Genomic DNA, 21,536 nt, shown 5'->3' with positions numbered 1-21,536 from the left:
GACATGCAGATTATATAAACAGTGAGTAAAATGAATGGATTGGAGAACTTACATGTGGTGGCGGGTTAAGTTTGCAAAAGGGGTTCAACCCCACTTTGCTGCAGCTCTCCAAACTTTCCCCAAGAAGGGTCTTGGTCATGCCATTGATTGCTTTATCAGACAAATGTATTTGGCAATGGCGTCTTTGACATCACCGGCGTATGTGCACATTAAACCGGGCCGGCGGCTTAAAGGTATTGTAATGCCCGAAGTCTGATGCGCCAGGTGTCTTTCAGTTATTCGCCATCGTTGCCATGACATTCGCTTGCGTGTTGCACTTTGCCATGTCATCATGTGCATCTCTTTTGCATTCATGTCCGTCTCTTGCATCCGGTCTCTTTCTCCGTTGTCCGTTTCGGAATCCGACTCTCTCACATGCACCAGCCACACCTCTTAGATCTTGTTTCGTGAGCAGGAGAAAAACATTCTCGGAATGGGTCGAGATTTGTCGAGTGGCCTTGGTACATCACCGGTAGGCCGCCTGTCAAATTTCATTCCATTTAGAGGTCGTTTGATGCCCCAACGGTTAATCGGGTAACCGCAAAAGCCCCTCTCTTGTTGCAGCCCAACACCCCTCCAAAACAGCCCACTAACCCATCTAAACCCCCTCCATGCTCTCCGTTGTTGGATCAAGATCGTGTGGGTGAAAACCGTACCTCTTTTGGACACTCCTAACTCCCCTACCTATAAATATGCCTCCCCTCCTCATTTTCCAGATCAACCCTAGCTCCCCCTCTCCCCGTGCCGCCGGACACGTCCGGGCGACGCCGGACACGTCCGTCGTCGCGTCCTGGTGAATCTGAGGCTGGCATGTGTGACCCCGCTCCCATCGCTGCCGCCGGCCCGCAGCAGGCCCGCGCGGCCCGGACCGCCCGCGCCGCCACCTCCGCGCACCACCGCGTGCGCCGTCGCCTAGCGCCGTCGACGACCACCGCCCGCGCCGCTTCGCTGCCTTGCACCGCCGCCACCGCGAACTTCCACCACCGCGCCGCGCTTCGCCGCCGCCCGCTCCACCGCCACCGGCCGCAGCACCGCCGCCCGAAGCCGCCCTTCGCCGGCGCCCTGCTCCTTCCGCCACCGGAGCTCGCCCGTGCCTCCCCGCCGCCTCGCTGGAGTCGTCGCCGGTCCGGATCCACCAAGTCAGCGAGCCAAACATCCGTCCCGACCCGGATATCCTCGACCCGCACCGGTCCGTCTCGTTGACTTTCGCGAGGTGGTTTTCTCTTCAAGTCCTGGAATTCTCATATTATGTGCCTGTGTTCATCGTGCCATATCTCCACGCATGTAGTTCCGATTTGCGCATATTATATATTAAAGTGTTCGCCTCGTGATACTCTTCACGTTAGTTTCATTTTAATGCATGTTACTGTCAATCTTGATGCCATTACCCTTGTTGCAAGAGTGCTATATGATGTTAACCTGCTGAGATTGCTATGATTTGTTGTTTTGTCTTTTTCATTGCACTTTGTGTGTATGTCTTTTGTGCGTCATGTCTACATGTTTTAGGATAATATTCATGCCATATTTACAGTGGTACAATCTATGTATTTTTATGTGCCTTGTGGTGACTAGCACAAGCTTGCAAAGTGTGCTACTTGATGTTGCTGATTTCGGACACTTAGTATTTTTGCCAAGTCTTTTCCTGTTACATTATGATGCTTTGTTGTCTTGTTGCTACCAGTAGATCCATGCACATTTTGAGATAGTTCAGGAAGAGTGTTTTAAAGATGTTGTATTTCTCTATCCAATCATGCCTCTGGTTGTAACTATGGAGTAGTGTAGAATGTATTTTCCATACTCTACTTTTGCTAAATATTATTTCTGGCCGATTGTTAACATGAAGTTCAGTTTTTCCATGTGTTTTTCTAGTGATCCATGTACCCTATGGACTTGCTCTTGCCATGCTTAGCTTCATGAATATGTCTACTTATATTTGGTTACCTTGCGATGCATCAAATGCTTTGTGGTGAGTGGCATGAGCTTGCAAAGTTGCTATCGTGAATCTGTTTCTGCCATGCCATGTTTTTCTACTGTCTGAAACTGTTCATATCACTTGCCATGTTTGCATTGATACTACTATCAATTCCATGCATAATCTGGAGATGGCTCCTTGAGATGTTTTGGTTTACATGTTATAATCTATCATGCCATGCCTTTTGATGCCTCATAAATGCCATTTACCATATGGTTTAATTGCCATGAATATGCCTAAATGATGTTCCAGTTTTCTGTTAGTTTCATGATGCCATGTTGTGAGCTTGTTACTGATTGATCTATGCCTCTTTTGGATTTTCTCCAATTACATGAATTGAAGTATGCTATCAGTATGACCTCTGTTCCAAGCTTGCAAACATGCTAGGTTGTTGTTGCTGTTTTGCATTCCCAGGTTTCCTCCAAGTCTGAGAATCATCTTATATCTTGTTGCATCTTGCCTTGTTGTTTGCCATTGACCTATGGGTCATATGGAGGTGCTTAGTAATAGTGTTTTGCCATGTTTAACCTGTACTTTAATGCCATGCTTTTGCTTGTTATGTTCTTGCACTATATCATATTTGTTTCATGCCTCCAACGTGTCAACATGTTATTCCTGCTCATGTATGCCCTGTTTTTCACCAAGTCATAATCTGTGTTATTAAGTTACTTTTTGCATTGATCATCTTGGATTAATCTGGATGCCTATGAACCTGAACCTTGATGATAATTAAAGAATGTTGTCTGTAATTTGAGTGCATGTCAATTTTATTCTCATATAATTCCAGTAGAATGTTGTTTCCTTGATTGCAAAGTGCTTAGTTGCTGTTTTGGGCCGATTGTGTTCGAAACTTGTATTGAGTGTATGTGTTGAACCGTTGCTCCATTTTGAGCATGCTCTATACGAAACTTGCTTGGTTTTGAATATAGGTTCATATTACCTTGTTGCATCCATGTTTTGGGGTGTTTGTGATGTTGTTTTGCTTGCATTTGTATCAATGCCATGTTTAACTTGTTTTGTTCATATCTTCTAGCCCGTAGCTCCGAATTAAACAAAATTTATATGTAACTTGACTAGAAAGCCGTGTAGATCATCTTGGTGCATTTTAAATTGATGTTTAACAATGTCAACATTGTGTTCTAATCAGATCTGGACCAATTTCGAAATTTGCATATGAGGATTTACCGAAATTGTTATATGTTGTTTCCGGTCTCATTTAAACTTGCCTTGATGTGTTGCTCTTGTATGCATCATCTCTTGCCATGAGTAACATCATGTAGCCTTGTCATGCATCATACTTGGCTGAGCATCATGTCATGTTTATGTGTTGTGTGTTTACCATGTTGTTTGCTTCTTTCCGGTTGTGCTCCCTCTCGATAGTTCCTGTTTCGTTGCGATTGTGAGGATTCGTTCGTCTACGTGGCTTCATCTTCTTCATGGACTCGTTCTTCTTCCTAGCGGGATTTCAGGTAAGATGACCGTCACCTTGGATCTCACTACTATCTTTGCTATGCTAGTTGTCTCGATGCTATCGCTTTGTCACGCTACCTACCACTTGTTATCAAGCCTCCCAAATTGCCATGTTAGCCTCTAACCTTTTCACCCTTCCTAGCAAACCGTTGTTCGGCTATGTTACCGCTTTGCTCAGTCCCTCTTATAGCGTTGCTAGTTGCAGGTGCAGTCGCAGGTTGTTCCATGTTGGGACATGGATTTATCATGGATATCATGGGATATCACAATGTCTCTTATTTAATTAATGCATCTATATACTTGGTAAAGGGTGAAAGGCTCGGCCTTATGCCTGGTGTTTTGTTCCACTCTCGCCGCCCTAGTTTCTGTCATACCGGTGTTATGTTCCTTGATTTTGTGTTCCTTACGCGGTTGGGGTTATGGGACCCCCCTTGACAGTTCGCTTTGAATAAAACTCTTCCAGCAAGGCCAAACATTGGTTTTCCATTTGCCTAACAACAACCTAAACTTTTCCCTAGGGAGTTATAAACCCGAGGGTCATCTTTATTTAACACCCCCCGGGCCAGTGTTCCTCTGAGTGCTGGTCCAAACAGGGCGATGTCCGGTGCCCCCTGGGCAACCAGGGTCTCAGCCAACCCGATGTCTGGCCCATCCGGTGTGTGATACGTCTCCATCGTATATATAATTTTTGATTGTTCCATGCCAATATTCTACAACGTTTACATACTTTTGGCAACTTTTTATACTATTTTTGGGACTAACATATTGATCCAGTGCCAGTTCCTGTTTGTTGGATGTTTTTTGTTTCGCGGAAATCAAACAGAGTCCAACCGGGATAAAAACTGACGGAGATTTTTTTGGAATATATGTGAATTTTAGGAAGTTGAATCAATGCGAGACGATGCCCGAGGGGGCCACGAGGCAGGGGGCGCACCCCTGACCCTCGTGGACACCCCGCAAGGCAGTTGGTTCCCTTCTTTTGCCGCAAGAAAGCTAATATCCGGATAAAAATCATGTTCAAATTTCAATCCAATCAGAGTTACGGATCTCCGGGGATGTAAGAAACGGTGAAAGGACAGATCTGGGAGCGCAGAAGCAGAGAGAGACAGAGAGACGGATCCAATCTCGGAGGGGCTCTCGCCCCTCCCACGCCATGGAGACCATGGACCAGAGGGGAAACCCTTCTCCCATCTAGGGAGAAGGTCAAGGAAGAAGAATAAGGAGGGTGGCTCTCTCCCCCTCGCTTCCGGTGGCACCGGAGTGCCGCCGGGGCCATCATCGTCACCGCAATCTACACCAACAACTTCACCACCGTCATCACCAACTCTTCCCCCCTCTATGCAGCGGTGTAACCCCTCTTTTACCCGCTGTAATCTCTACTTAAACATGGTGCTCAACGCTATATATTATTTCCCAATGATGTATGGCTATCCTATGATGTTTGAGTAGATCTGTTTTGTCCTATGGGTTAATTGATGATCGTGATTGGTTTGAGTTGCATGTTTTATTATTGGTGCTGTCCTATGGTGCTCTCCGTGTCGCGCAAGCATGAGGGATCCCCGCTTTAGGGTTTGCAATATGTTCATGGTTTGCTTATTGTCTGCGCTGCGTGAGTGACTGAAACACAAAGACGGATAAGTGGATCATGATGTATGGGAATAAAGAGGACTTGATACTTTAATGCTATGGCTGGGTTTTACCTTAATGATCTTTAGTAGTTGCGGATGCTCGTTAGAGTTCCAATCATAAGTGCATATGATCCAAGAAGAGAAAGTATGTTAGCTTATGCCTCTCCCTCAAATAAAATTGCAATAATGATTACCAGTCTAGTTATCGATTGCCTAGGGACATATAACTTTCCCGTGACAAAAACCTCTATACTAAAACTAATTTAGTTGTGTCTTTATCTAAACAGCCCCTACTTGTTATTTACGCGCTCTTTTTATTCTTGCAAACCTATCCAAAAACTTCTACAAAGTAATTCTAGTTTCATACTTGTTCTAGGTAAAGCGAACGTTAAGCGTGCGTAGAGTTTTATCGGCGGTCGATAGAACTTGAGGGAATATTTGTTCTACCTTTAGCTCCTCGTTGGGTTCGACACTCTTACTTATCGAAAGAGGCTACAATTGATCCCCTATACTTGTGGGTTATCAAGACCTTTTTCTGGCGCCGTTGCCTGGGAGTTATAGCGTGGGGTGAATATTCTCATGTGTGCTTGTTTGCTTTATCACTAAGTAATTTTTATTTGCTGTTCTTAGTTGTTCTCTATCTTTAGTTATGGATATGGAACACGAAATACCAAAAAAATTAGGTTTACTTGCTACTCTTGGAGATGGGGAACCTCCTAAAACCCTCGATGCTCATTATGTGAAAGATATTATGTACTACTTTGATAATCCTGAGAAAACCCCATTCAACTTTGTAATGGGAGACACGTTGGATCAATGTGAATACTTTAGGGATTATCGCTTAACTCAAAAAGGGATACTATTATGGGATCAACTTTGTAATGGGAGACACCTTCCCTTTTCATGCAAATTTAAATATAATGAAACCTTGGCTTCTTATGCTAGAGGTATATATGATTACTATGATGTGGAACGAATAGAAGAATTTGTTGCTTTTAAGGGTGCATGTGAAATTGAATCTTTGTTTAAAGAGTTTGAAGATTTTGATGATTCAGTTCATAGACCTGAAAATTTAGCTATCCTTAAATATTGCTATGAGAATTATGAATTCAGTTCCGATATTGATGATTTTATTGAGAGAGTCTCCGCTGTCCAAGAAGAGACTAATATTTTGCAGGAGTCTATGGAAGAAGAAATTAATGACACTGTGAGCTCATTGGATGAAAAAGATGATGAGGAGAGCTAAGAACAAAAGGAGGAAGAGCGGATTAGCTACCCATGCCCACCTTCTAATGAGAGTAACTCTTCAACTCATACATTGTTTAATTTCCCTTCGTGCTTACCGAAGGATGATTCCTATGATGACTGTTATGATCCCGTTGATTCTTTTGAAATATCCCTTTTTGATGATGCTTGCTATGCTTGTGGTCAAGATGCCAATATGAATTACACTTATGGAGATGAACTTGCTATAGTTCCTTATGTTAAACATTAAATTGTTGCTATTGCACCCACACATGATAGTCCTATTATCTTTTTGAATTCTCCAAACTACACTATATCGGAGAAGTTTGCACTTATTAAGGATTATATTTATGGGTTGCCTTTTACCGTTGCACATGATGATTTTGATGAATATAATATGCATGTGCTTGCTGCTCCTACTTGCAATTATTATGAGAGAGGAACTACATCTCTGCCTCTTTATGTTTCCCACACGATAAAATTGCAAGAAACTATTTATACTATGCATTGGCCTTTACTATGTGTCGTGGTTTTGTCACGGCAGAAGTCCTAGAGAAAGGACTTAGTCGTGGAGCCATCGCTACGGGTTAGCTTAAAGGGGTTAAAGCGGACAAGGGACGCAAGAGAGTTTTATACTAGTTCGGCCCATTACGATGAAGGTAAAAGCCTACGTCTAGTTGTGATGGAATTGATGGGGTTTCGATGACCAGGGAGCGAATACGCTTTGCCTGAGTCTCGAGTTGTTGTCTGTTGTCCCTGAACCGCCACCGGGTCGTCCCCTTATATACATGGGTTGACGCCCGTCGGTTTACAGAATCCCGAGGCCGGCTCATAATCGTGTCCGGCTCGGTCTCTGCTACTTCTATCTTACAACACAAGTTTACATATCAATGTCGGTTTATGTCTACATGCCTTAAACCGGCTTTGGGCCCTGGGCCTTCATGAAGCGTCACCATCTGTCTTCATGGACTTCAGATACAGATGAACTACTTATGGGGTTAACCCGGCCTCTCCTGGCCGGTTTACGCCCAGTGGTAATATCCCCAACATTAGGCCCCAAATTGATTTGAACTGGTTCATGTCAATCCTCAATACTTAAGAAAATTTCTTCTTCAACATCTTCACATAATCTTGTAAACTGCCGTGACATCATCTTCTAGGATCATGGTAAACTGCCGTGACATCACCTATCATTAATGAGCCTCCGACAATCGAGGCGACAGCTCCTCCTCATATCCAAATTCCGAGCTCCTCGATTTTTGCTCCTGACGCTTATCTTTTTGCCTTTATAAATAGGGCCAGGGGGTCTTTCCATTTCCCCCCGTATCTCTTCACCTCGTCCTCTTCCTTGCACTGCCCGACCTTTGGAGCTGCGGCGCCACCGTCGACCTTCGCTCTGCCTCAACTCCGGCCGCTGCATCACCCTGAACGCACCAGAGAAACGCAGCGCCTCTCCGCTCTTCTATCAGCATCGGTAAGCCTTCTTTCCTTCCGCCATAGATCTATCATTAGGGTTTCCGTGTTCATCGGTGTTCGTCGGTGTTCGTCGTTGTGCAATAGCTCTTTGATTCAAACCTTGATATTTATCCTGTACGGCGATAGCCGTAGCCCTTCTTTTCCATCCATGCATCTCGTTTAAGTAGAAAATCCCATCTGAACTTTCATCAACTCCTTCGGTACCAATATTTAGGGCTGAATATATTTTCATTTTCTGACATGCGGTAGATCCAAAATTATAATGCCAACTTGTGAAACCTGTTTTTCCCTCCACTTATACATCTTTAATACCAGATTGGGCGGTTTAACTTCATATACAAACTGATGACCCAGTAGATACCATTAGTCCCCTGTTGAACCGCCAATGCTTTCATCATTATACTGTTTCCATTGTCAGACTCCGGTTTACGAATAACCAATTCCGGTTTATCAATATGCTTGTATCCTTATACGGCTGTATAGTTGTCCACTTTAAATCTTAAACCGGCAATAATCATGTTTCAGATTTACATTGCCATGGCCAAGCAAGTCTATGAATGCAATTGGGCTCCCTCTCGAGTAACCGAAGAGCAGTTAAACAACCTTGTTAAAACGGGCGCTTTAGCTAAAAAAGATGTCATCCACTGGAGGGTCCCTGGCCCGGAAAATCCTCCTACACCCAAGGACGGAGAGGTAATCGTGTTTGCTGATCATCTCTGACGAGGTTTTAGCCCTCCCGGTTCAAAAAATTTCCGGGATGTACTGGCCAGTTTTCAACTGCGCCCTCAAGACATCGGTCCCAATTCGGTGACCAACATCTGCCACTTCCAAGTCTTTTGTGAGGTTTATCTGCAAGAGGAACCTACCGTCGAACTGTTTAGGGATTTCTTTCACTTCAACCGTCGCACAGAGTTCTCAGATGGACCCAATACGGAACTGGGCGGGATGGCGGTTCAGAAAAGTAAGGAAGTCACCTTCCCTCATCCCAAACTCCACAGCCACCCCAAAGAGTGGAACCAGACTTGATTTTACTGCATGGATACATCTCCACCTAATGAAACCCCTCTGCCGGGTTACCGTCCTGAACGCCTGAGCAACACACATCCTTTTCCTCAGAGGTTGACTGCAAGAGAAAGGGCCAACTATGCTCCTCAATTATCAAAACTTAGAGCCTTCATGGCAAACGGTTTGACAGGAGTTGATCTTGCTCGTTGTTGGATAAGCTGGAGTATTCTGCCTTTAAGCCGGCGCTCTGGTTTGATGTGTGAGTATACGGGGAGTTTGAAGGATGCTCAGCGGCACATTGACATTCAACTTACAAATGCAGAAGTCACTGAGGCTGTAAAAAAGATACTGAACGAACCGGAGGTTGTCTGTGCCCAAACCGGCCTACTCCCTTTCTGCACCTTCAACAAACCACCAGCTGTAAGAATCATATAACCTTGTTATCTGAAGTTGCTTCTGTCCAAATATTCTCTGAAAGTGTGATTATTTTCTGACAGGGTGATGATCCGTTTTGGAACAAGAAACCATCACAAGACAAACCGGCGAAGCCGCAAGACAAACCGGTCAAGCCAGTTCGTCCAAAGACCAAGGTTGTTAAAAAACCTGCCAAGAGAAGGACCACAGCATCCTCCGATCTACCAGCTGATGACGATGTGGGTAATCCGGAACCAGAGGTAGAACTTGACTCTCTTGGTTCATTTTTCATACACCTCATTGACAATGATTATTATCAGGACGACGCTGAAGGCAGCCATGCTGATGACATAGAGGTAACCATTCTTTCCTCCGATTCAGATCCTCTGCCAACATCAAAAATCCGTCAAGCAAACCGGAAAGTAAAATTTTCTCACCCCCTTGCTTACTTGGACCCAAACTTTCTTTTGAAGACGCAGCAGCACGAGGCTCGCCGCACAACCCGGCACATCGGCCAGGTAGTTACCTCCGCCGGTTTACCGAACAGTCCGGTTCGGAAACGCCTATCAGAGGTCTCTTATCCCATTGATACTTCATACCCCAAAGCAGGTTGTTTCCCCCAGCCTCTTAACCCGTCTGATTCAAATTATCAGGGTACTTCTCACTCATCTTCTGGTGAGTCATCGGCCACACAGCTTCCACCCCTCAAAATAGTTCCTGGGTGAGCTATGCACGTGTCTTTATTATTGTTGTGTTATCTTTACATACTGTACTGATCCTCATGTCTATCTTGTCTCAGTGCCAAGCCGAGACCCAGCAAGAAGGCTCGGTTAAGCAAACCCGATGATGATAATGTAGCTGTTGAACCGGAAAAAACTTCAGATCCGGAAGAAACTTCAGATCCGGAAGAAACTGACGCCGACGCCGTGCTTAACGATCCGCCGCCTCAAGACCATGACTTCCTTGCCGAACAAGTGCAAGTTGACACTACAAGCCATACCGACCGGCCAACCAGCCCTGTCCGAACTGATGACAAACCAGTCAGTCCCGTTAAGGATACTGACAACCCGCCAACTCCAGTGACGGCTGCTGATGACAAAGATGATGACATTATGATTACTGGCACTGGCCACACCACTCCTGGCAATCCTGTCGCTTTGTCAAAGCATACTGCCAAGGACGAGCTCTCTGCTATCGGCAAAGGCAAATGGAATGCCGATTTATCAAGCTACGCTCATCTCAACGCTCAAGACATTCACTCTGGCTTCTCGAACTGTCTGTACACCAGCCGTGACTATGAAGCTAGTTTGGTAAACATGATGAAGGAGCGATATGAGGTAACTACTATTTTTCTCTTTTGTCCGATTGCAATTTATCAACTCCTAGTAGCCCCCAAGTGGCGGTTCATGATACCAATCTAAACCAGGACTTTTGTCATAATTCAACTTTGCATATTTAGCCTCCAGGGACCGGCCTCTTTAAGATGAACCGGTTTCTTAAAATTTGCCATAATGCTCTTTCACCGGTATAGCCCCCAAGGGCCGGTTTAACTTTATAAAGATGAACCGGGACTGTAGAAGAATTCCCATACCAACAGTTTTTGAAGAAACACACATTAGCCCACAAGTGCCAAGATTAATACTTGTATTGTGCTTGGGACTTGTAGACATTTCTGATAAAGAGAAAATATGCATTAGCCCCCAAGTATCAAGGGCACAACTTGTTATGTGCTTGGTACTTCAAATATATAATGCAACTCATTATACATCTGTCCCTTTATAGGCTGAGCTGAGCAAGAAGGAAAGCCAAACCGTTGATCTGCAAGAGAACATCAAAACCCAGCAAGCTGAAGCCTCCAAAGCGAAGGAACAATTGACCCGCGCTCTAGGCGCTATGGATAAACTTAAAGAGGGCTTCAACAAAGAGCGGGTGGATTGGGAGACTGAAAAATCCGCTTTGATAAAAAGGGCTAAAAACGCAGAAGCCACTCTTAAACCGGTGGTTGATGAACTGACCGGCGTAAAGCGGCAGATCCATGCCATGACTGTTGCTGTGTTCGGTAAACATCTTTTCCTTAATACTTTCAACATGTCTTTCTCATGTGTTGTCGGTTTACTGATGTGTATAATGGTGCAGGAACTCGCATTAGCCATCTGGGCTCTGATGTACAGAAGAAGTTGAAAGCGGCCTATACTCTGATAGAGCAGCTGTATACCGGTGCGCAGCGGATCATCTGCACCGCTTCACACAATATACCTCCTCCAACATTGATCAAGGACACCTTAGAAAGGCTATCCATGCTGCCTGCCCGGGTTGAAGAGCTAAAGAAAGCTGCGGCAAGGGCCGGAGCTCTGACCGCTCTAACCCGGGCAAAGGCGTGGGTGCCTGATCTTGATCCGGTGGACGTGGCTAAAGGCTTCCCAAGCTTAAAAGAAGATGGATCAGAATTTGGCCAGGAGGATCTCCGCGCCATAAACCGGGAAGTACGTCCACTGGCTTGTCAATTGGCTGAAGAAGCTGATCTCTCATACTATCAGGCAAGTTATGATGACAAGAACAGACGGATTGATGCACCAATTCCGGAAGCGCAAAATCTGATCCCTCCAATTCGTAAGCACACTTATGCCCCTGATATTGAATCGTCAACCCTTATAAGCGACGGAGCTGTGTTCCAAGCTTTAACTGGGATCGACTGGACAACTGTTGACTTCCAGCCGTTGGGTAGAGACGAAGAAGATGAACCGGTGCAAGATGATCCGCAGCCATCAGGTCAAGCTGATAAACAATCATAATCCGGTGGCCGGTTTAGTATTCCACTTGCTGCAATGCTTATTGAGAAACAATTATCCCTTTGGGCACTGAAACGCCTTGTAATAGGCTAGTTAAAACACTTGGTCTGTTATGCCTTTGTGCATATTTATCTGCAACTGATGCGTGTTAATCCGTCATGCTTAAGATATGATGTTCATAATCCATAGCTATTTATTCAAGTTGTTCCTGCAGATAAAAAGCTTAAAGCGCCCTAGCGGTTTACCACCGGGCGGGTCATGATACCCAAATATATATATGACCAAGGTTTATAACCAAGGTTGTAAAAGATAACCAACTATGGAAATATATGATACCTGTGACCGTTAGGCATAGTGTTGGTTGACCAACCTTGTAATGAGGGTAATAACCCTAATCCGGAGTAGAAGTAACTCCTGTTATATGATGCCGATTTACAATAAAACCATTCCGGGTTGTGATAAACACCGGTTTATTCCATACTGGTGACTTTGAGTCAAAACTAGACCGGGCTGATAGTCTCCGGATTATAACTTGATCATGTACTGACAACTTGTAGTTGACAGCCTAACCGGGTTGATAAACACCGGTTTGAAACCATCACAAATCTTATCAAAAGAAAGAGAAACTTAGCAAAAGGCAAATAAAACCGTTGTAGTCGAGGCTTTTTCATGGGCTGCCAGTCCCTAAATTCGACGGCAAAGAATTCCCAAGCAACATTGTGAGTTGTGCTCAGTGGTTGCCTATGTTTGAGCTGTTGTTTTGCAACACTCTCTTTGGCCCCGGATTGATGTGGCTTTGAGCCGATCAAGAGGTGTGACTGTGGTTCGGATACGACCAAGCCCCCAAGTGATGATCTGGCATTACGCCGATCAAGAGGTGTAGCTATGGTTCGGGTACGACCAAGCCCCCAAGTGATGCTGTGGCTTTGCGCCGATCAAGAGGTGTAGCTATGGTTCGGGTACGACCAAGCCCCCAAGTGATGATGTGGCTTTACGCCGATCAAGAGGTGTAGTTATGGTTCGTATACGACCAAGCCCCCAAGTGATGCTGTGGCTTTACGCCGATCAAGAGGTGTAGCTATGGTTCGGATACGACCAAGCCCCCAAGTGATGCTGTGGCTTTGCGCCGATCAAGAGGTGTAGCTATGGTTCGGATACGACCAAGCCCCCAACTGATGCTGTGGCTTTGCGCCGATCAAGAGGTGTAGCTATGGTTCGGATACGACCAAGCCCCCAAGTGATCTAATATGAAGCTTTGAGAAGCTAAATCAAGGGGTAAACCGGACGCCGCTTTGTAAGCTCAGTGTAACCACACATGATGTAAGAAAAACAACAGATACCCCGCTTTAGCTGAGATTCTGGTTTATTATATTGATCATAATATATACAATGTCATAATATGTACATAAGCAGAGCCTATAGCTCAAGTATAGTAAGGCCGAAGATGAGCAATATTCCACGGCCGGTTGGTCTCCTCCTCCGATTTACGTGAGTCTTTGCGCTCTCGAACATCGATTAGGTAGTACGACCCATTGTGTAGATTCTTGCTGACCACAAAGGGTCCTTCCCAAGGGGGGATAGCTTGTGCATATCCGTCTGATCCTGGATGAGCCGAAGCACCAAATCACCTTCTTGAAAGGTTCTGGTTCTAACCCAGCGGCTATGATAACGACGCAGATCTTGCTGATAAATCGCCGAACAGGCTGCCGCCATGTCACGTTCCTCATCTAACATGTCAAGAGCTTCCTGCCGTGCCTTCTCGTTGTCAGCTTCAACATATGCCGCTACACGGGGCGAGTCATGACGGATGTCACTAGGAAGAACTGCTTCCGCTCCATAAACCATGAAGAATGGTGTGTATCCTGTCGATCTATTGGGTGTGGTATTGATGCTCCACAACACATAAGGTAACTCCTCAACCCAACAACCCGGCGTCCGTTGCAAAGGAACCATAAGCCGGGGTTTGATGCCTCTCAGAATCTCTTGATTGGCCCTCTCCACTTGACCATTGGACTGGGGGTGAGCCATTGATGACACGTCAAGCCGGATGTGCTCAAGTTGACAGAACTCCTTCATGGCACCTTTTGACAGATTGGTACCATTGTCTGTTATAATGCTGTGTGAAAAGCCAAACCGGAAGATCACCTTTTTGATGAATTGAACCGCCGTGGCTGCGTCACACTTACTAACTGGCTCTTCCTCCACCCAGTTCGTGAACTTATCAACCGCCACCAAAAGGTGGGTCTTCTTGTCCTTGGACCTCTTGAAAGGCCCAACCATATCCAGCCCCCAAGTTGCAAACGGCCTGGTGATTGGAATCATCCTTAATTCTTGAGCCGGTACATGAGCGCGCCTTGAGAATTTCTGACAGCCATCACATCTTTTGACCAAGTGCTCGGCATCAGCATGAGCTGTCAACCAATAGAAACTGTGACGAAACGCCTTGGCCACCAAAGATTTTGAACCAGCGTGGTGACCACAATCTCCTTCGTGGATCTCACGCAAAATTTCACGGCCTTCCCCAGGAGACACACAACGTTGAAACGCCCCTGTCACACTGCAATGATGTAACTCTCCATTGATAATGGTCATGGACTTGGAGCGCCAGATTATCTGCCTGGCCAAAGTTTCATCCTCTAGTAACTCGCCCTGGTTCATATACGCCAGATATGGAACCGTCCAATCCGGGATAACATGAAGAGCTGCCACCAACTGAGCTTCCGGATCAGGAACGGCCAAGTCCTCTTCACCAGGGAGCTTGACGGACGGATTATGCAGAACATCCAGGAAGACATTAGGTGGAACCGGTTTACGTTGGGAACCCAGGCGGCTTAAAGCGTCCGCCGCTTCATTCTTCCGCCGGTCCACATGATCCACCTGATAACCTTTAAAGTGACCTGCAACAATATCCACCTCATGACGATATGCTGCCATGAGTGGGTCCTTGGAATCCCAAGTGCCGGACACTTGTTGAGCCACCAGATCCGAGTCACCGAAGCACTTAACTCGGCTTAGGTTCATCTCCTTAGCCATCCGAAGACCATGGAGTAAAGCCTCATATTCAGCTGCATTGTTAGTGCAAGGGAACATTAAACGGAGAACATAACAAAACTTATCACCTCGTGGGGAAGTTAATACGACTCCAGCCCCCGAGCCCTCCAATTGCCTGGACCCATCAAAATGAATAGTCCAATAAGTATGATCCAGCTTCTCTTCTGGCGCTTGTAGTTCTGTCCAATCATTGATGAAATCCACAAGTGCCTGAGATTTGATCGCCGTTCGGGGTATGTATTTCAACCCGTGAGGCCCGAGCTATATAGCCCACTGAGCAATCCGACCAGTTGCTTCCCTGTTCTGGATTATATCCCCAAAGGAGCAGAGCTGACGACCGTGATGGGATGACCTTGGAAATACTGCTTAAGCTTCCGGCTTGCCATGAAAACCCCATACACAAATTTTTGCCAATGCAGGTACCTCTGCTTGGACTCAATAAGTACCTCACTCATATAGTAAACCGGCCGCTGAACCGGGTATTCCTTTCCTGCCTCCTTGCGCTCCACCACAATAGCCACACTAATAGCCCGAGCATTAGCTGCCACATATAGACAATGGTTCTTTGTCCACTGGAGCAGCGAGAATCGGCGGATTAGCCAGCTGCCGCTTTAAATCCTCAAATGCTTCATTAGCGGCGTCACTCCAGACGAAGTTGTCCGTTTTCTTCAGCATCTGATATAAAGGGATGGCCTTCTCGCCAAGGCGACTAACAAACCGGCTCAACGCGGCAATCCGGCCTGCGAGGCATTGAACATCATTGATACACTTTGGTTTAGCCAAGGAGGTGATGGCTTTGATCTTTTCCGGATTAGCTTCAATGCCCCTGTTAGACACCAAAAAGCCCAAGAGCTTGCCTGTAGGTACACCAAAGACACACTTGGCCAGATTAAGCATCATTTTATAAACCCGCGGGTTATCAAAGGTTTCCTTCAAGTCATCAATCAATGTCTCCTTCTTCCTTGATTTTACCACAATATCATCCACATAGGCGTGAACATTGTGGCCGATCTGCTTATAAAGACAATTCTGCACACACCGTTGATAAGTCGCCTGGGCACTCTTGAGCCCAAAGGGCATGGACACATAGCAGAAGGCTCCAAAGGGAGTTATGAAAGTTGTCTTCTCCTGGTCCTTAACTGCCATTTTGATCTGATGATAACTAGAATATGCATCCAAAAAGCTTAAATGCTCGCAACCCGCCGTAGCATCAATAATTTGATCAATACGGGGAAGGGCAAAAGGATTTGCTGGACAAGCTTTGTTGAGATCTGTGTAGTCCACACAGATACGCCAAGTGCCATTCTTCTTGAGGACCAGCACCGGATTAGCCAACCACTCAGGATGGAATACTTCAACGATAAATCCAGCCGCCAAGAGCCTGGCTACTTCTTCTCCAATAGCTTTGCATCTTTCTTCATTGAACCGGCGGAGAAACTGCTTGACCGGATTATACTTGGGATCAACATTGAGAGTGTGCTCAGCGAGTTCTCTCGGTACACCTGGCATGTCAGAAGGCTTCCACGCAAAGATGTCCCGATTCTCACGGATGAACTCGATGAGCGCGCTTTCCTATTTCGGATCCAAGTTAGCGCTGATGCTAAATTGCTTGGACGAATCGCCGGGCACGAAGTCAACAAGCTTAGTCTCATCAACCGATTTGAATTTCAGGGCCGGATCATGCTCTGTAGTTGGTTTCTTTAATGAAGTCATATCTGCCAGATCAACATTGTCTTTGTAAAACTTCAACTGTTCTGTTGCACAAACCGACTCAGCATAAGCCGCATCACCTTCTTTACACTCCAAGGCAATCTTGTGGCTCCCATGCACGGTTATAGTTCCCTTGTGACCCGGCATCTTGAGCTGCAGATAAACACAACAAGGCCGTGCCATAAACTTAGCATAAGCTGGCCATCCAAACAGGGCATGATACGGGCTTTTGATTTTCACCACTTCAAAGGTCAAAGTTTCTGATCTTGAGTCATGCTCATCTCCAAAAGCCACCTCCAGAGCTATCTTACCAACAGGATATGACGATTTACCAGGCACCACACCATGGAACACCGTATTGGACGGTTTAAGATTTTTATCTGTTAACCCCATGCGACAGAAAGTTTCATGATAAAGGATATTGATACTACTCCCTCCATCCATGAGTACCTTAGTGAACTTATAACCTCCCACCTGAGGTGCCACCACCAGAGCTAGATGACCCGGATTGTCAACCCGGGGGGGATGATCTTCTCTACTCCATACAATCGGCTGCTCGAACCAGCGCAAGTCACTACTGGAAACAGAGAATTTGCCATCAGCCATTTCTTTGCCGTCTGCCAGCGGATGGCAAAGAACGTCTTTGCCATCTGCTTACAAAAAACAGACGGCAAAGAACTGACAGATGGCAAAGAACCTGGTTGCCATCAGCCAGTTCTTTGCCATCTGCCAGCCGATGGCAAAGAATTTTTGCCGTCCGCTGGCAGACGGCAAAGAGGTGGGTGGGGTCCAATGCTGTAACGGCCAATCAACCCACCTCTTTGCTGTCTGTCAGCAGATGGCAAAGAATCTTTTCCGTCTGCTGGCAGATGGCAAAGAAATGGGTGGGGCCTAGTGGATGACGGAGCTGTAACGGCCCACTAGTCCCACCTCTTTGCCATCTACCAGCCGACGGCAAATGTTTTTTGCCATCAGCTGGCTGATGGCAAAGAGGTGGGGCTTTGCCATCTATTAGCTGATGGCAAAGATGCGGGCCTTTGCCATCCGTTGGCTGATGGCAAGGAAGTGGGACTATCTCCTCCCCTCTTTTTTTTTCACAAAAAATCTCCTCCCCTCTCTCCCAGCCCGCCCCCACCCCCCTCTCTCTCTCCCAGCCCGGCCCCACCCCTCTCTCTCTCCCCACCTCTCCCAGCCCGGCCCCACCCCTCTCTCTCTCCCCACCTCTCCCAGCCACCACCGCGCCCCAGCCCCGCGTTCCCGACGCCGACCAGCACCGCCACCGGCCCGCCCCTCCCCGCCACCGCAGCCCGCCCCTCCCCGCCACCGCAGCCCGCCCCTCCACTGTTCCAGGCCGCGGCGCCGCCCCCTCCCCCAACCCTCGAGGCTCTTTCCCCTTCCCCCAACCCTAGCCGCCGCACGCAGCAGCCATGGCGGACTGCACCTTCAGCGCCGGCAGCTGCCGCTCGTCCATGCTGTGAAGCCATCCCCGCCCTGCTCGCCTTCGTCCGCCGCCGTCGCGGACCATCTCCTCCGTCCCCGACCACACATCCCCGCCCTCGTCTGCTGCCATCACCGACCGGCTCCTCCGTCCCCAACAAGTCATCCCCGTCCTGCTCGCCGTCTTCCGCCGAAGAACCCGGCGGCTGTGTCGATTCTCTGCCTCCCCGACCACCTCTTCCGATTTTGCGAAGGTGATGCCCTCTTTGCTGCCCGACCACCTCTCCCTGTACATGTTCATGCTCTGCTGCTTATATATTCAGAAAGCTGAGAATAAGATGAGGATAAGATGCAAATGTGCTCTCTAACACTGCAACCGGATCAACTTCCTGAATGTGAAAGTGACACTGGGTCCAAGATGCAAGATAGTGTGGTAGTCAAGCAGGATAAGATGTGCAGATCATAAGTGACCAATCGTGTATTGACTAAGCTATCTCTAATTACCGGAACATTTGTCAGACATATAAAAAGGTTCCTTCATCCTTTTTTGGGTGGCTTGTACTATTGCCTAATGATCTTTTCTTTTAATAGATAAAAAATGCTTATAGTCATAATATTTCGGGTGTGGGCATGTAACAAATTCAGTAAGATTGATTTATGTGTGCATTGTTATCTTCCAACAAAAAAACTCTGAACTATGCCTAGCAGAACTTAATGTTTCAATGCATTTCTTCCGTGATACCACCACATTATAACAAGTAATTATACATCGCTGCAATTCGTCAATAGTTTTGTTGAACTTCTATTTTTTTTGTTCAAAATTTAACTGTATTTCAACGTTTGTTCTTCTGCATCAGGTAATGCTTGTTGGAATTGGAGTCTTTGTTATCATTCTTGGTCAAGATTTTGCACATAGTTGGTATATGCAGTCTTCACTTTATCTACTTTATCTTCTACTCCAGAGATTTATCAGCTCAAGTGCGCAGATTAGAAGTTCAACCATGTTTTTGCCATTGTCAGGATGCTGGTCATTTTAGGCGTGGACGCACATGGCCACCTACCGCCCATCGCCGGGCACCGAGCTTGTTGTCCCGTCATGCATCTCGATGGTGTGCCTCTCAATTTAGCCTAGGTAATCTTCTCAAGATTCATGCCTCGGTTAATTATTCTTTTATTAAAAACATTAATCAGACAAACAATATATGTTTTCACTCATAGGCCAACAAAGTTTGTCTTCGTCCACCGACCATCCAAAATTATTTTAAATATTAGGGTGGTATCAGTGTCGGGCAGTACTACAAATTTGGTGTCTTGTTACCAAATTGATCTATTTTCAAGTACACTGACATACATCCTTTTGTTCACTTATAGGAGAAAATCAAATGGTTAAATATGGGTTATCAGCTCAAGTGCGCAGATTAGAAGTTCGGCCATGTTTTTTCCATTGTCGGGATGCTGGTCATTTTAGGCATGGACGCACATGGCCACATGCCGCCCATCGCCAGGAGCTGAGCTTGTCGTCCCGTCGTGCATCTCGATGGTGTGCTACTCAATTTAGCCTCGGTAATCTTCTCAAGGTTCATGCCTCGGTTAATTATTCTTTTACTTAAAACATTAATAAGGCAAACACTATTTGTTTTCACTCATAGGCCAACAAAGTTTGTCTCGTCCACCCGCCATCCAAAATTATTTTAAATATTAGGGTGTTATCAGTGTTGGGCAGTACTACAAATTCATGGTGTCTTGTTACCAAATTGATCTATTTTCAAGTACACTGACATACATCCTTTTGTTCACTTATAGGAGAAAATCAAATGGTTAAATATGGGTTATGTCCTCTTACACTGAAAGGTTAATTGTTTTGCACTATTACATCTGACAAAGGAAGTCCTGGGTTAAAGGTAATTCCATGTCTACTGGTGACGCTCGTGCTGGAAACCAGAGGTGGCATCTTGGTCTTGTCCATGCGAACACCACATCTCCGACGGTGCAGCCATGGCCCGAGGGCGCCGAGCTGATCTCCCAAGGCTCCTTGCCGACGCATGACAATGCCCACCTCCATGCTGATTGAGCTTTTCCACTTGCCCAACATGATCAATTATCTGTTATAGAATTTATGCTATCAGTTGTTTGTAGTTGTGCTCTGAATAGATGTCCCCTGCTTGTAATAGATAATCACACTTTGCTATAATACATTGAAGAGCCAGTGCTTCTATGCAGCAACCCCACACAAATTGTAAACAAGAATATGAAAGGCACGTGTACCAACCTGGAACCGCCCCAATCACCTCTCAGGTGGCGCCATAGGGTGGCACCAATGAAGGCTCGCTTGCCAAGGGCTGGTGGTTAAAGTCTCTTTTATTGGTGCGGTACTGGTGAGCGCAATGCATGGTGCAGTAGCCTGGAGAGGCGTCCAAAGCGGCTTAGGAAGGGACGCACCTGTGACCGCACCTGTGAAGCGACAATGAACATGGCTAATGCCAACACTCCATGGTGAGCTTCCCCTAATTCCTTTATGTATATATGCAAGCTTGTGTGGTGTGCTCTGCTTCCTCCTCCCTATTTTAATTAATGAATCTCTTACTGAGCAGAGCATGTGCTCTAGGTTCACACCACAAATGATATAGTTGAGAGAGTGCTCTTTTTCTGGCGGTTTTTGGTAATGACTTACTATGCTTCACATATTTGGACAAGCCTATATATTTACATTTCTTCGGTCAAATTGTGCTATGTAAATTACAGGAGAACAATGTACCTTTGCCTTTAAATGTAACATTTGGCGTTCAGCTTGTTTTTTTTGCACGGGTCAAAATGCTTAAAATTTTCCCCTAAAATTTTGTATCTAGCATTTGAGTGACATTTGCAAAAACATTTTTTGTTGCGCAGTAGCACATATGCTTCCAAGAGCCGAATTGAATTTCCGACATCTGAACCTCCTTGTCCGCTCCACAAGATATATTATTCTTTTTTTTTTCTTTGGTGATATCATAGTCCATTATAAGTTGCACTCTAGCAAATGAACAAGTTACTGAGCGTAGCTTAGATGGTTAGTTTCTCTTTGGTGGAAATAACACACTAGAGTTCAAGGCCTAGACTTGTCACTAGGGTTGCATTTTTCTGGATTAATTATAGGCATTCAGACAATGTGCGAACAGTGGGAGAAGACGTTCCCGCTGACTACGAGACTATGAAGGCGCCTGTGACGTTTCCGTCAATCTTAAAATGATGTCCCGGCTCAGTCTATCGGAGGTGCTCATAGAGATAGGGTGTGCGTGTGTCTGTTCATAACTTCATATGAGT

At 46.0% G+C, this 21,536-nt stretch overlaps 1 protein-coding gene across 1 annotated transcript; it reads left to right on the top strand.

Moving 5' to 3' along the window:
* The first annotated feature begins 849 nt into the window (after nucleotides 1-849).
* LOC123171203 (protein transport protein sec31) lies at nucleotides 850-20,459 on the top strand. The gene is made up of 5 exons (XM_044588811.1): nucleotides 850-1,197; nucleotides 18,030-18,490; nucleotides 19,199-19,368; nucleotides 19,608-19,799; nucleotides 20,138-20,459. The coding sequence occupies exons 1-5, from the start codon at nucleotides 850-852 to the stop codon at nucleotides 20,305-20,307; spliced, it is 1,341 nt and encodes a 446-aa protein (XP_044444746.1). The 3' UTR covers nucleotides 20,308-20,459.
* The last annotated feature ends 1,077 nt before the right edge of the window (nucleotides 20,460-21,536 follow it).

This window comes from Triticum aestivum, chromosome 7D, assembly GCF_018294505.1.
Source record: "Triticum aestivum cultivar Chinese Spring chromosome 7D, IWGSC CS RefSeq v2.1, whole genome shotgun sequence".
NCBI classification, from domain to species: Eukaryota; Viridiplantae; Streptophyta; class Magnoliopsida; order Poales; family Poaceae; genus Triticum; species Triticum aestivum.
Note: the sequence above shows the minus strand (reverse complement) of the source record. Positions and strands in the feature narration are given on the sequence as shown.

Coding starts and splice junctions, on each gene's coding strand:
- LOC123171203 (XM_044588811.1), top strand. CDS start 850: ATGTGTGACCCCGCTCCCATCGCTGCCGCCGGCCCGCAGCAGGCCCGC. Junction 18,491..19,198: donor CCTCTTCCGATTTTGCGAAG/GTGATGCCCTCT, acceptor CTTCTACTCCAG/AGATTTATCAGCTCAAGTGC. Junction 19,800..20,137: donor TGCTACTCAATTTAGCCTCG/GTAATCTTCTCA, acceptor CCTGGGTTAAAG/GTAATTCCATGTCTACTGGT.